This window comes from Strix aluco, chromosome 20 (assembly GCF_031877795.1).
Source record: "Strix aluco isolate bStrAlu1 chromosome 20, bStrAlu1.hap1, whole genome shotgun sequence".
Classification (NCBI taxonomy): domain Eukaryota; kingdom Metazoa; phylum Chordata; class Aves; order Strigiformes; family Strigidae; genus Strix; species Strix aluco.
In genome coordinates, this window is record NC_133950.1 from 15,527,303 (window position 1) to 15,540,700 (window position 13,398).

Sequence of the window (13,398 nt, forward strand, 5' to 3'; positions counted from 1 at the left end):
CCTCGGGGTCTCACCACAAAGGTCTCCCGTCTCTCCTGGTGGATTTGGGACCCTCCCAGCAGCTTTTTTTTGTGCAAAGCCACGCACGATGGGCAGCGAGCGGCCATGAGCAGCACCAGCTGCTGCAGGCGCCTGGGCTGGGACCAGCCCATGGGTCTGAGCCCCGGGGCTGCTGGTGCCGCGAGGGGAACCAGCGCCGGCGGCCACGCTCTGGGGTGCGCTCCCCGACTCACCGGGTCTGCGGCCCGGAGTTTCTGCAAGTGTATGCTCTGCTCCGAGGGGTGCAGTCGGCTGCGAAACTTCAGGTGCACGTGCAAGCCAGGTCCCCCTCCCACAGCAGAAGAGAAAATCCAGAAAACCCTCTGATGCCTCCAACAGCTACCGACGCACGTCAGGGAGAAGTTGTCCTCGTTACGTGAGCCGGCAGCCACCCTCTTCTGCCAAAGCCCAGTAACAAGGCATGGAGGGAACAGCTTGCTTTTCTGACCCAGTTGAATGCCCATCTGAATCAATTAAATCTACAACTACCGGGGAAAGACCAGCCCGTGATGGATTTGTGTTCAGCTGCGCACAGATTGCATCCATGAGCTCCGATTTAACTCTTTCAGCAAACACTAAACAGTAGGAATGTCTGTTCTGAGGGAGAGGCTGTTCATCTCTTGGAAAGCTGCACGCTCCCAGAATTCAAGGAAGGTTTCTGCCACGCTGCGTATTCAACTGGAGCTGCTCTTTCAAAATAAATTCACTTCCCAAGTGTGGACGGCTCTTTGGGGCAAATAAATTCCCTCTGGGCTCCACACCTTGCCTGCTCCCCACCAAGCCCTCGGAGCGTCCTCCAGCAGCAGCGTCCCGTGCCCGCGGCCCTGCCTGTGCCCCCCGGGGGCGCGCGGCGAGTCCCCGCTCGGGGCGAGGCTGCTCCAGAAAGAGCAAGTGGAAGGGGATTTATGAGGTGGTGTAAGTGCACGTGGTCTGGGCAAGTGACTCTGTGCCCACAAACGTTACCACAGTTTAGACAGCAGAGACTGTTTTATTATGTGAAGCTTTAGGCTTTACTGAAAGCAAAACACGGCACATACTGAATACCTACTTATAACAAATAAATATAAGTGGGTGGCAACAGCATTACGGCCATGGAAACAAGTAGGAGACTTCTGTAGTTTCTGATATCAGCATAGGCAATTTTTTAGTTCAGTTAAAAAGAATTGAAACTAGGTGGCAAAAGAACATTCACAGAACAACTTTAATGTTAAATAGTTCACAAAGTTGGTTAAAGGAGTCATTTACATTGCATTATTTGAAGGGTCTTTCCCCATTGCATCTGTGCTGCATTTGCACATATAAAATATTAAAAAATTTAATATCATACTATAAAATATTGTTTCTCTTGTTTTGCAGATACCATGGAAGACTGTACAGTGACGACTGGCCTCGGCGGTGCAGGCAGGGCTCCCCTCCCGAGGCAGCACCGACACCGGCTCCGGGAGGGCGAAACCTTTAACAACCAAGAACTTAAACGCAACAGGTGAGTGACAAATAGGCCTCTCTGCCTTAGTGTTTATTCCTAAACTACATGTTAAGGCTCAGAAAGTTTTCTCTATACAAAAGCAAGGACACGGGAAGAGGTCATGTTGCGGCAGGCGAGGCTGGGCGGCAGGAGGGAGCCTGCCCCGCAGCCCCGGCTGCAGTTAAATGCCTCTCGGAACCGGGGGCATTTTCCTGATACAAAATCCACAGCAGCAGGGCAGAGAGCTCCAGCTTCAACCCCTTGGAGAGATTTATGAAAGACACCTCTGGTGAACTGAACCAAAAATGCAGCTCTGGTTCCCAGTAATCCCATTCACGTGTTCCCTGACGTATTAAGGATGGACAAGGCCAAAATAGTTACAAATCCCAGTACAAAGTAGGTCTCAATTTTTATTTTTAAAGAATATTAAGAAAAGGTGAAGGCATTTCTCAGTCTTCAGGTGCAAGCTGTCTCAGAGAGGAAGCGCAGACCCCGGCGCAGGGGTCCACGGGCGGGTGTGGGCAGCTCCTTTCCACCCCGGGGATGCTGCCATGGTTCTCAAAACACCGTGCTGGCTACAGCAAATAACTTCCAATAAAACGTATGCAAAGCTGAAAAGCACAGTTAAATAAAAATATTTTTGAACAAAACAAACCACAACAGACTTGACTGTCTCAACGTTTCTTCACAAATCGGCTCCCCTGCAATGGCTGCTGTTCCCTGGCTCACGGTTGCCTCCTGCACTTCAGCAACAGAAGTGAAACCATCTGGGACTACAGCCTCCCCCCAAAAGAACTGTGCATCATATGGACCTTGAAAAAGATTACATCTGTTTATTTATTAATAGTAAAAATGGATACATTTGTCCTACATTTTGTTTTTAGAAATTTGATCATGTCACAAGCAATACCTGTGTGTACGTGGGTGTATTACAGATGTATATAATTTATTTTAACCAGGCTGTGAAATAATACGTAATCACATCTCTTCTTGTGATTGTACATAATACAGTAATTAAATGATGCCAGTCTACGTCATTCTCTTATTTCTAATCAAAGGAACCTGAAGCGTAACAGTCGTCTTTCCAGCTGATATGGCTCTTTATTTTTGTCACAGGGGAGACTTCCCATCACCAATGAGGGATAATCTTCCAACCACGAGAGATGGGATAATTCAGATTTCTTCCCCGGCTGCTCCTGCCTGTTGGCAGCAGGAGCACCCCAGTCCTGCTCCCACCTGACTCGGGCGGTGGGGAGCGTCTCCTCCTCCGAACTCAGCAGACAGGCTCTCCTCGAGGCTCGGCGTTACTGCTGTCCCGATTTCTTCTCCTTCTGGAAGCTAAAGCTTGTTCTCCTGTTCAGTTTTCTTTGTTTCTGAGCAAAATAATCTGCTCTGGCTGTGCTTGCTCGCGACTCTAGAATATAGTTAACCTGCAAGACATCAGACGGTGTTTAATGTCGTCGGTGGCTCGGCGGGACAGCCCGGGGGGGCAGGGACCCTCACCCCACCCCGCTGAACGGGGCTTCAGTGCCACCCGTCCCGGCGGGCCCTCGCCAGACGCCGGCAGAGGCAGCCCCGAGCCGCGGGAGCTCCACGGCTCAGCCGCAGGCTCCGGCACCCCCGTCCCGCCCTGGTCACCCAAAGCTCTGGGGGAGCGCAGCGAGTCGTGAAGCCCCACAGTGCTGGTCCGATATAGTAACGGGCTCCAATAAAAGACTTTATCAGCTTCAATAAAAATAATTCTTTCACCACGATGTTTGCACACTCAGCTAATCTCATAGTTTCCCTGTGTTTTGGCACATTTTACTTGATGAAAGCATTTTTAAATGATATTTAACAAGCCCGCTATTCCCTAAATTTATTATCTCCAGTGCTTTGTGATAATCACATAGATAATTTTAATGGAAGGTTAATGCAAGAATCAAAAAGATAAAAATGCCCTTTGGTCTGCCATTAGCTGGTTAATATGCTGTGGCTTAAAACTTGCACAATTTTATGCACTGTAGAGTGTTTCACTTTCATTGCATATTACAGCTTAAGGCATAAAAATATAGGGAATTTTCATGGTCAATAAAGCCTTGGTCTTTCTCACTTGATCATGTAAAAAGCCTAATTTGAAAAGTCTGATTTCTCTGCGTCTCCTAATGTTGATGGAATTGAAAACAAACTGGTAACTTATGCATGAAACCAGAAAATGTTCTATATAAACAACCTGCAACTTAAGAAAAAAAGTACTGTTCAATAATATTTCTCTCTTGAATATTCACGTTATTCATACCAAACCTTTTTGTCTTTCAGCCTTCTTCTGCGACCAGTCACAGATGTATCAAGTGTTCTGGATTACAATAGCTTATTTAAGATAAAGTAGGAACAAAAGAATCGGCCTAACAGTTCACAAAGTAAGTAGAAAACCCCTAAAATACATTCACCTTCTACGTTACTAATAAAAATTATTTGATTGTATGTCAGTTATTTAGCAATCCTCTAAACTCCACACAGAAAATAAAAGCAAAGATAACAGATGGCTTGCCAAAATCACTGCGTTTTAAATTCTGAATTGCTATAAAATATTAGCGTGCGGAAAATGAAGTTTAATCTTCCAAGAGTGTTACAAAAAATTGTTTCAGAAAGGAAGCCAATATGTGTATGTACTGAGCCGCGAGAAAAGCAAACAATTCTGAAAAAGCATCACGGTGAGAAAAATAACCTTTGTGCTTTGTACAAACACCTGCGTTTGGGAAAGACGAGCGAGCGGCAGGAGAGAAGCGCTGTCCTGGCACGGCCACTGCCTCTGCTCGGCCGGGGCTGGAGCCCTGAACCCGGCCTCGGCCCGTGGCCTCGAGGAGCCCCCCTGGAACCTCTGGACAACCCGAGCTCCGGCTCCGACAGCCCCCGCGGTGCCGGGACCCCGGCCCAGCCGCCGCCGAGCTCCGCCCCGGCTGCCCCAGCCCCTGGCAGACCGCGGGCGGCCGCTCCCTCGGCTCCTCGTGGGCTCGGCTCAGCCCTGCGGGGTCTCCAGGCAGCGCTGGGCGCGCGGGGCTGTGCGGGACACGAGTCCCGGGACACGGCACCCAACCCCGCACAGCACCCGCAGCCCCGCCAGACACGGGGCTCGCAGACCATTCACCTGGCTGGAGGTGGAAACTATCCGGGCACAAGTAAAATTTGGTGGTTTCCTCTAAACTTCCACAGAAAACGTGTCTCTATTAACTAGAAACATGTATAAAAGGAAATATTACACACGAACGGGCAGCCTGCTGTATGGCTGTTTGAAAAACGACTGAACTAACAGGCACCAAGCAACTCGCCTGCTAAGTTAAATGCACCTTAGTGGTCCTCAGGCACTGCACCGCTCATGTACTTCCAGAGCCTCCTGAATACTTTCATGTCTAACAAGTGGTAAAACACCCAGGATTTTGGGTCACGTTAAAATTTAATACTCACCTTCAGTACAATTTCATTGACAGTAGCAGCATCTGATTCAAAGTAAAGGTGTTTGTAGTCATGATTGCTTAGATATGTAAGTTTAAATATTGCATGACCTGTAAAGATAAGAAAAAAACTGCTCAGAATATTCCTGTAAAGTTTCAGCAGAGCTTGTGTGCCTGACAGAAGAAAAACACAGATGGTGATCTTAGCATACCATCAGCACAACAGAAGGAAGTAATGAAACGCTGACAGGCTTCTCATGTCATTTCAATTTAAGGCAAGTGGTGGCTTACAGGAGCAGCTGAACCCTATTCAATAAAGTTCCTTTTCCCATCACATCCCCACTGCAGGAAATGCAAAAATCTATCAAATGGCTAGTTAGCTCCCGTTCAGCCCAAGACTATATTTCAGTTAAACTACCACATTAGGACTACTTTATGTAACTGTTCGCTGTATAATCATCACACGCAGAAGATAAGTGTTATATTTAAAATAAAAGGCCAATTAACCCCAGAATCATCACTCCAACAACCTCTCCCCAAAACATCACCCAAACCTACCCAGAGGCTCACAGCAAAGGGGAAACGTCACCACTGTAAATACAAAAGGACGCGGCAACGGCGCTGCCAGACTCGGAGCCGGGAACCTCCCTTCCCACGAGCAGTAAACCAGAACTAGAGTCGAGCTGTAATTTGTATCGCGTAGCGCTTCGCTGCCCGGCTTCACCGCGGCTGCCCCGGGGAGCGGCCCGGGAGCTGCCGACCCTCCGAGTGCCGCGTGTAGGACATGCAGGAAGGCAAAACACCCTTCCCGCGTAGGGCTCTTCGTGGCTTCAAAATTAACATTAAGCATATTCTATACATTACACTTTTCCATCAGTTTTCTCATCATTTATTCGGTTCAAAGGTCAAAGCTAGTAATCTGTAAAGTTACAGCCACCTTAATGTAAATTCAGGTCTTCCCTGGAGGAAAGCTCATTTGAAATCTTATTTACATTATCTAATTCTCCAGATTTCCAAAAGGTGACTGATATATGCCCAGACCCGTGGCCAGAAAATTTGAGACGCGAGTGTTTTATTGTGGCATGTTAATTAAACACCATTATGATGCACTAATCTGGAATATAAATTCTGTATTGAAAAATTGGCTAATAATAATAATAATAATAAAAAACCCTTTAAATCATTTCTCAAATGATGCCTTGGTGGTACTAAAAATGCGGGAATTCCTAGCCATGAGCTCATCAGTATGCTAATACATGCATGCCCAGGTCTGCTTGGGACTAAATTCAGCATCTTTACGATTCCGAAAGTGCCCGTGCACTGCTCTTGGGGACATGACACAGCACCGCGCCCCATCAGCTACCACAGTTTTCCTTGGACATTTAATATTACACACGGTTACAGGAATTGATTACTGAAAATGAAAATTTACATGGCACAGAACACGTTCTGGAGGGTTCCAATGAGATTCTTTGTTGTGGGTCTCCACTGGGCGGTTCTTGGCGTGGATCAAGACTCCCTTCACCTGGTTTAGATGTTTCACTCCATGTTTTCTCCCCAGCTCCCCCCACGCTGACCTGGCCTTGCCGGCTGCTCCGGAGGCTGCTGCCCCCAGCACAGCTCAGCCGGTGGGAAAGGCCGGGGGGCTCTGAACGTGCCAGAACCCGAGTCCCCAGCCTCCGGCGGAACAGCCCCACACCCCACGGCTCCTCTCTCAGGCCGGTTCTCTGCCCGCACGCTGTCGGTCCTTCCCCGGGAAGGGGACATCGCAGCGCGGCGCAGGCAGGGCCAACCGCCCCGAGCGCAGCACTGGAACCCGCCTCGCCCAGGGCTCCCCCCCAAAGCCACCATCAGGCCGTGATGCCAAGGGCGCGGACACGAGCCCTGACCGCGCTATCGCTGAGGTGGGGGGAGCGGACCCCACAGGGGCAGGGCACGGGACCACAGAATGAAAGATTAATATGAAAATTAAATGAGATCACAGCCCCTGTCATGCCCAATGAAGAGACCCTCCCAGTACCCCCACCTTTCTTTTAAACTGGTGATTTACTCCTCCTTTCCAGCAAAAGTATTTACAGAGCTGACAGAAGCAGAACGCAGAACTTTATTTCGAGCGCTTATTTTAGGATCGTGAGGAGTCAGCTCTTTCGATGACAACGAGAGCAACAGATGCCAGAGCGCTCGCGCGGTGCCCTGGAGCAGGAGGCAGAGCTCACCCCGCTCCCCCCCGCGAGCCGGGGCCACGCCGGCACCACGCACCCATCCCGCTGGCACGGAGGCTGCTGGGGCCCGGCCCTGGGGCCCGCGCTCCTCTTCCACGTCGCTGAATCCGCAGCGAAGCCCAAACGCGCGGGTCGTGCCGCGGCCATGGGCAAACCCCGCGCAGCCCCGTCCCACGGCCGGCAGGTGACTGAGTGGAGAGCAGCCAAGAAGACTTTTCTTTCGAAAGCCCCATTAGGGCGTTATGTTTACGTGCTCCGCGTCCACGTTATGGTATTTACAGCGTGAAATATTAGTTCATTGAAATCGTAACTGGCACTTTGCTCTGCTACTATTCTAGCCAGATGGAATTTATGAATTGTGAGATTGATTTCCATTTCCAAGAGTGCTTAAATATGTGATGTACCTCTTTCCAATAGCGCACCACCCTTGACAATTCAGAGATCAATAGGAACTTCAATGGTTTGATACTTCCACGTAAGAGTATCTGGTAACAAACAGCAGCAGCTCGAGTGGCTTCTGCCGCCCACGACGGCAGAATTAGAACAAATGCAGATATTGCATGAACGGCTTCGCTGCCGTGACTCCTACACGAACAGCGGTTGGGTGTCCTTTAGCTTGTGGGGCTGAAACACAAGTGTTCGACTCCAGCAAATGTCAGCGCTGTCCGTCAGTGCCCCGCACCGAGACCACGCAGGGGTGTATTTAATGTCAGCCACTGCAGCGGATGGCAAGGGTGAACCCAACAGGGGGAAACTTCAATATTTTGCAATCAGAATTAATCAGCTGTACAACGGAAAACACGTGTTATTCCCAACCATGTTTATCTGTTAAAATGTTTATGGAAGGCAAACGAAATGACAGAAGCTCATCCATTCTCACAGGCTGCTGTCACGAGGTAGGCACAGCCCGCCAGGAGAGCTCAGCAAACCCGAGCAGGCTCCGAGCCGCGGCCCCGGGCCAGCCCCGCGCCCGCCGGACCCCTCAGCCCGCGCCGGGCCCGACCTGGCTGCCACAGCAGGGAAACGGCAACCTGCCGTGGGGGCCCTTTGGCCTCAGCTCCGAACGCTGATAAATCTTTTCTAACCCTGGCACACTAATAGGTTCCTGTGTGGTTACACCTGGAGAAAAGCCGACAGCAGACTCGGGCGGAAGGGCAAGATGCTAATTCACTGGAAATTCACCGAGGAGAGCTCATTTACTCCTTCAGCACGATGTCTTAAATGCGATTGTTTGGCATATCTCCTAATTTTTAACATTACTACACTGCCAAAAAAGCGAAGGGAAGGGCTAGTTACAGCACTACCCACAACCCTTGCAAAGCCAGAGCAGAGCCAGGTGCCCATCTGCTGCTCACGTTTCTCCTCTCTCTCCCAGGTTTGGTGAAACTACTCGTGTAACCCCCCCAGCGCTTGCCCCCCGACTTCTCAGTGCTTCTGCGTTTACATCCAGCGGGTGAGAAATACCCCAGGATTACAGCTTCCAGAATTACTGAAACGTGCTCATACAGCCACCGGTAAATCTTGTGCCAATTTCTGCAAGTAACAGTCTTGGGAAAATACACAAAAACTTTGCAGTCCACCATAGCTCACTTGATCCAGGCGAAAAAAAAATTCACTTTTAAATCTAAATAATAAACTCTTTTTTTCAGAGTCTAAAAAAATACACTTTTTGCCTGGAAAACATTGGAAGGATGTGAATTTGCACAAGAACAATTTTTTTTGCTGAATCTGTAAAGACTAGGAATAGTTTTTCTTCCTCCTCTCCCATCCCCCAGTTCAGGCTGTACCGAAACCCTCTCTTTTGCCAATGCCACTCTTTAAAACAGTACGTGCTGAATTAAATCACTAATTAGATGGAGGATGAAAAGAATATTCATGAATAGGACAAAACAGAAAACAAACACTAGGAAATGCAAATTTATGTTAATTTTTCAATATACCTTGATGATTGCTTTGTCATTACAGGGCCATAAGGCAGAAGTCAACTATTAAGAGTTATTAGTGGAATAAATAGCTAGAGAAAGGCCTCTCTGAAGAACAAAACACTTATGGGCATCATCTGACATCATCACAGATTTTCACCATTTCAGAAACTGTGAGTACAACAGGATCAAACCTTGAGATCTCTTCTCACAGCCTCAGAAAGGATTACAAAGAACTACAGATATACTAGTATAAAGGCAAGGAACGATGAAAATAAAATACCCAGAAGCAGTGTATCTGCACAAAGGCAATCTTACATAAAACACTGCGTGAAATGGGGTAACCTCTGCTCACCAACCGCTGTTATATTTAATCTAAAATCTTTGGGAAGGGACTCTGGTGTTTGAAATCCACATGTGCTACCCCAAAAATGATGCCATGGCCCTGGAGCAGGGCCTGAAGGTCCAACAAAAATGCAAGTGTTGCATTACCATCAAAACACCCATCCTGACAACCTCTAGTAACAAGAAAACTTGGAAGTTTTCTTCTAGGGGGACGTCATGAGTTGCACCGGAGCTGCAGGTGGATTATCAGGGTTATAGTCCTGAGCTCAGTGACGGACACAGGTTGAACAGGAACGTTGTCCTGAGTGCAAAAGTGGGGTTAAGCCCATTTTCTGCAAGTGGTATTTCTCCAAGAGGGACATATTTTAGAGGTGATGTCTCCTTCAGAGGCAGTGACGGCAGCTGAAGCTGTGGATGAAATCCTGACCCCGCTGGTACCGGTGGAAGCACCCTGAGTTCAGCCGGCACAGCACGTACCTGTGAGGGGTGTCTCCTTCAAACCGAGGCCTTCCTGGAGTGCCAACAAATGCTATGAATGTTAAGGAAAAAAATAATAGTTGTAGTCCTGCTGGCTTGTCCCATTCTCTCAGGGAACAGCATATTTCATGATCACTTCTCCTACAACTCAGGTCTTTGTATGCTACTGTAGGCTGATTATAAAACATTGCTATCAGTGGATGTCTTGTTTCCAGATGTCCTGAAAGCAGAGTCACAATTAAAGAGCTGCATACAACCACTTCTATGTCAAATTGTGGTAACTATTCGCACATCTGGACTTTTTTTCCCCAAAGCCTTTTGTTTCTTCTTCGAATTATCATCAAAGGCAGAATACTAATAAAGATTTTTGCAAGAATGGTGAAAATTGAGGTGGAACTCGGGGTTGCCCAAAACCTCTTCACCAGCAACCTTGTTTGGGAAAAAAGATGATAAATAAATCAAAATGCACTAAGCAGTGTTTCCACATGGCAATCGCCTCCTTCATTGCGTCTGCACCTCATCAATCACGCCATTGTCTGCTTGAAAGGCGAGCCTTGTAAATGTCATATCCACTCAAGCCCAAGGAGAGGCACATCAAAATGCAGCAAGGAGTTTTAATTGGATAGTGTAATTAAACTAAAAAACCCCAGCAGAATAGCTTTGACAGGATAGATGAAGACCCCTTTTAATAGGGCTACAAAACATATTTGTTAAAAGGCTGAGGCAATGCGCACTCCTGATTGTGCTCCAGAGTACTTTTATGAACAGGCTCTTCAACAGCGATGGATTGAGTAAGTCGCAGCCCCGGCGGCGGGGCAGCGGGCAGGAGAGCTCCCGCAGCGCCGCGGCCTCCTCCGGCAGCCCCCGCTCCGCTGCGGCGCGTCCCCCCGCGGCTGCTCGCCAGCGCCCCGACACCCCTGGGCTGGCAGCGGGGCTCGGGCCGGGCCCCCCAGCGCGGGCGGTGAGGGCAGAGGGCAGCGAAGCCAAGCCCCGTCCGCGCCGTCGCCGCCTCCCCTCCCAGGCGTCCGCCGCGCCGCGGACCGCACGGCCACGCGCACTTGGCCTCGCCGCTTCCTCTTACGCGCTTGGGGCTTGCTTTCACTCCAAGCCTGAAGTTTAGGAGCATTTTTTCTGCTGAACCTATTTTTTTACCTTTTGCTCAGAATCTGTGATTGGTCTCCTATCAGGTAGTTTTTCTTCTATTATTTCACACGCCGCATTATTCGCAGCAGGAACATGAATATTAGGAACCGCCACACAATATTTTGTGCACCGTTTGCAGAGCACGCGGGTAATTGTTGCCTCTCTGCTCTGGCTCCACTGCAGGGCTCTGAGCAAACGTGCAACATCTCTATTTAAGCTCCCCAAGCAGCAGGAATCCATGCCTTCCCAACGCTTTCTGGATGTTTTCAGTCCTTTCACAACCCAATAATGAATTCATTAAATTAGTATTACCCAACGTGCATAATCTGGAGGAACTGGATCCTGAATTAAAACATCAAATACCTTTAGCTTTAAATGAAAACTACATAAAAGCATTTCAGGCATCACTCCGGCTATCACTTACAGCCAGTATGAATACTGCTAGAAAAGCTATTTTCGTGCAGATGTGGAATTCAATGGGAAAGACTGACTCGTGTAGCAACATCAATCAAAACGTCGGCTCCGCTGGCAGCTCTCGACAGTAAGGCAGGTTCAAAGGTCACAGGATAAAGAAAAAGCCAAGCTCTGGTTCAGCTCTAATATCTCCTCGCTAGAAGTCTTGCAAAGGTACCTACCCCCCTTCTGTACTAGGCGGCTTTCATTAATCTTCTTGCCATCTTTTTTAACTAGTCATGCAGAACCGCTCGATAGCGAGACATATAATGGGGAGGCCCTGTGCCTATTACCAGGTTAACACTCTGTTAAGCCCCAGTGCAACAATGGAATAAGAATTTAAAGGAAATCTTAAGCTGCAGGGTGCAAAGCAGGCAATTAAATTACAAACCGAAGTTACCAGTGTACTCCGTGACCTACAGAACACCTTTGTTTAGACTACCTTAACATTAAGGATATTTTGACCTCGCAACCGAGATGTATCTGCTTTATTAAAACAAAAAAAAGCAGAAGAAGAATCACAGAGAAGGTTTCTTCCATGTTTCAAGTAAATTACCAAAGAAATCCCATTTCTGCAGCTCCCCTAAAACACACATGAAGGGAAGAGCCGCCCGCGTTTCGAAAGCTGCAGGTCTGCCCAAGCCCCCAGCCTCACTGAGAAGCCCACCCCGAGGTCTGCTCGCCCCTCCACGCCCCAGCGCCGCCCCGCGCTCCCGGCCCCGGCACAGCCCCACTTGGTACCGAGGCAGCGGCCAGTGACACTGAAGTTTCTCCCTTGTCCAAGTAATGTAAGAGACATTACCAGAATCAGATTTCCTTTAAATTACACTATTGCAAAGGGACATAATTGTATTAAACGTATTATGTTGCTTCCTTAAGACTTTATATTATGTACACTTAATTGAGATACAAAGCTCTTTTCAGCTATAAAAATGACAACTACTTTATTAAGGCTTAAATCTTATTTCTCAATGATAGGATGCTTCCTTTCAAGATTCAAAACATTCAGAATCTCTCGTGATAATCAGACCGAACCTGATTTAAAGAAGCCGTTTATACACAGTGTTTTCAGGTTCTAATGGCATCTGATCGAGCCAGCAGGGCCATTACCTCTTCCCTCTGTCTAAATTCAGGGAGTCTGATTTAATTTACAAATAAAAATTCAAATGATGACCCAGGCCTACTACAAGGGCAAACAAAAATCATCAGCCATTTCTGCCTGTAATACCCACACTAATGGCAAATCAGATGCCAAAGCTTTCCATTTTCTGTTTTCACTGACTGCAGCTCTAAGTTCTGTGATCTCACAGCACAGGAAAGCTTCGGTCCCATCCAGAACGATGCCGAGTCCATAAATATTCACAACACGTCACCTCTGAAGTTGTTGAGTCCTTTAACACTCACACAAGTGCCACTAAAGCTTCGTGGCATGAACCTGTCTTGTCAGAGGAAACTGAGAGAAAATAAGCATGAGGGTCTCCACTATACTGACACACAATTTCTGGTTTTACATTTCTGCAAGTAAGTACCAGTAAAAACTCTGAAATCTCTTTAATCTGCAGAAAGCAAGAGCTAAGTGAATATTGAACTGTGTTAATGACCACGTTCAGAGGAACAGTGGTTGCAGAAACCTCCAGCTGTACTGATCACAGCAGCCAAACTCCACTCCCAACACCCCCTGCCCCTACTAAAGGTCACATTTGGAGGCTCCTGCAAACGCTTCACCTCTCTTCAGAATTACAGGCAGCGGTCCAGCAAAGCCGTGCTCAACCTCACCGTAACCCCAAGCGCCGCTGCCCGGCGAAGGCAGGTGGCTTAATAAAACAGACACGGTGTAACTGTGCAAGTGCTGTTACGTGTGCAGAACACTTCTGAAAGACGAGATGGAGCATGTTTGTGTT

General features: G+C 48.2%; 1 protein-coding gene across 8 annotated transcripts in view; it reads right to left on the bottom strand.

The window, feature by feature from the left end:
- Window positions 1–1,221: 1,221 nt before the first annotated feature.
- The window catches only part of MAPKAP1 (MAPK associated protein 1), a 106,383-nt gene continuing 94,206 nt past the window's right edge, over window positions 1,222–13,398 (bottom strand). For all 8 annotated transcript variants that reach the window (XM_074845964.1, XM_074845961.1, XM_074845965.1 and 5 more), the window contains 2 exons: window positions 4,949–5,046; window positions 1,222–2,934 (listed from right to left, as the gene is read on the bottom strand). In XM_074845964.1, coding sequence (XP_074702065.1) covers window positions 2,809–2,934; window positions 4,949–5,046 — 224 coding nt within the window. In that variant the 3' untranslated portion in view covers window positions 1,222–2,808. The remainder of the gene's footprint in view (window positions 2,935–4,948; window positions 5,047–13,398) is intronic.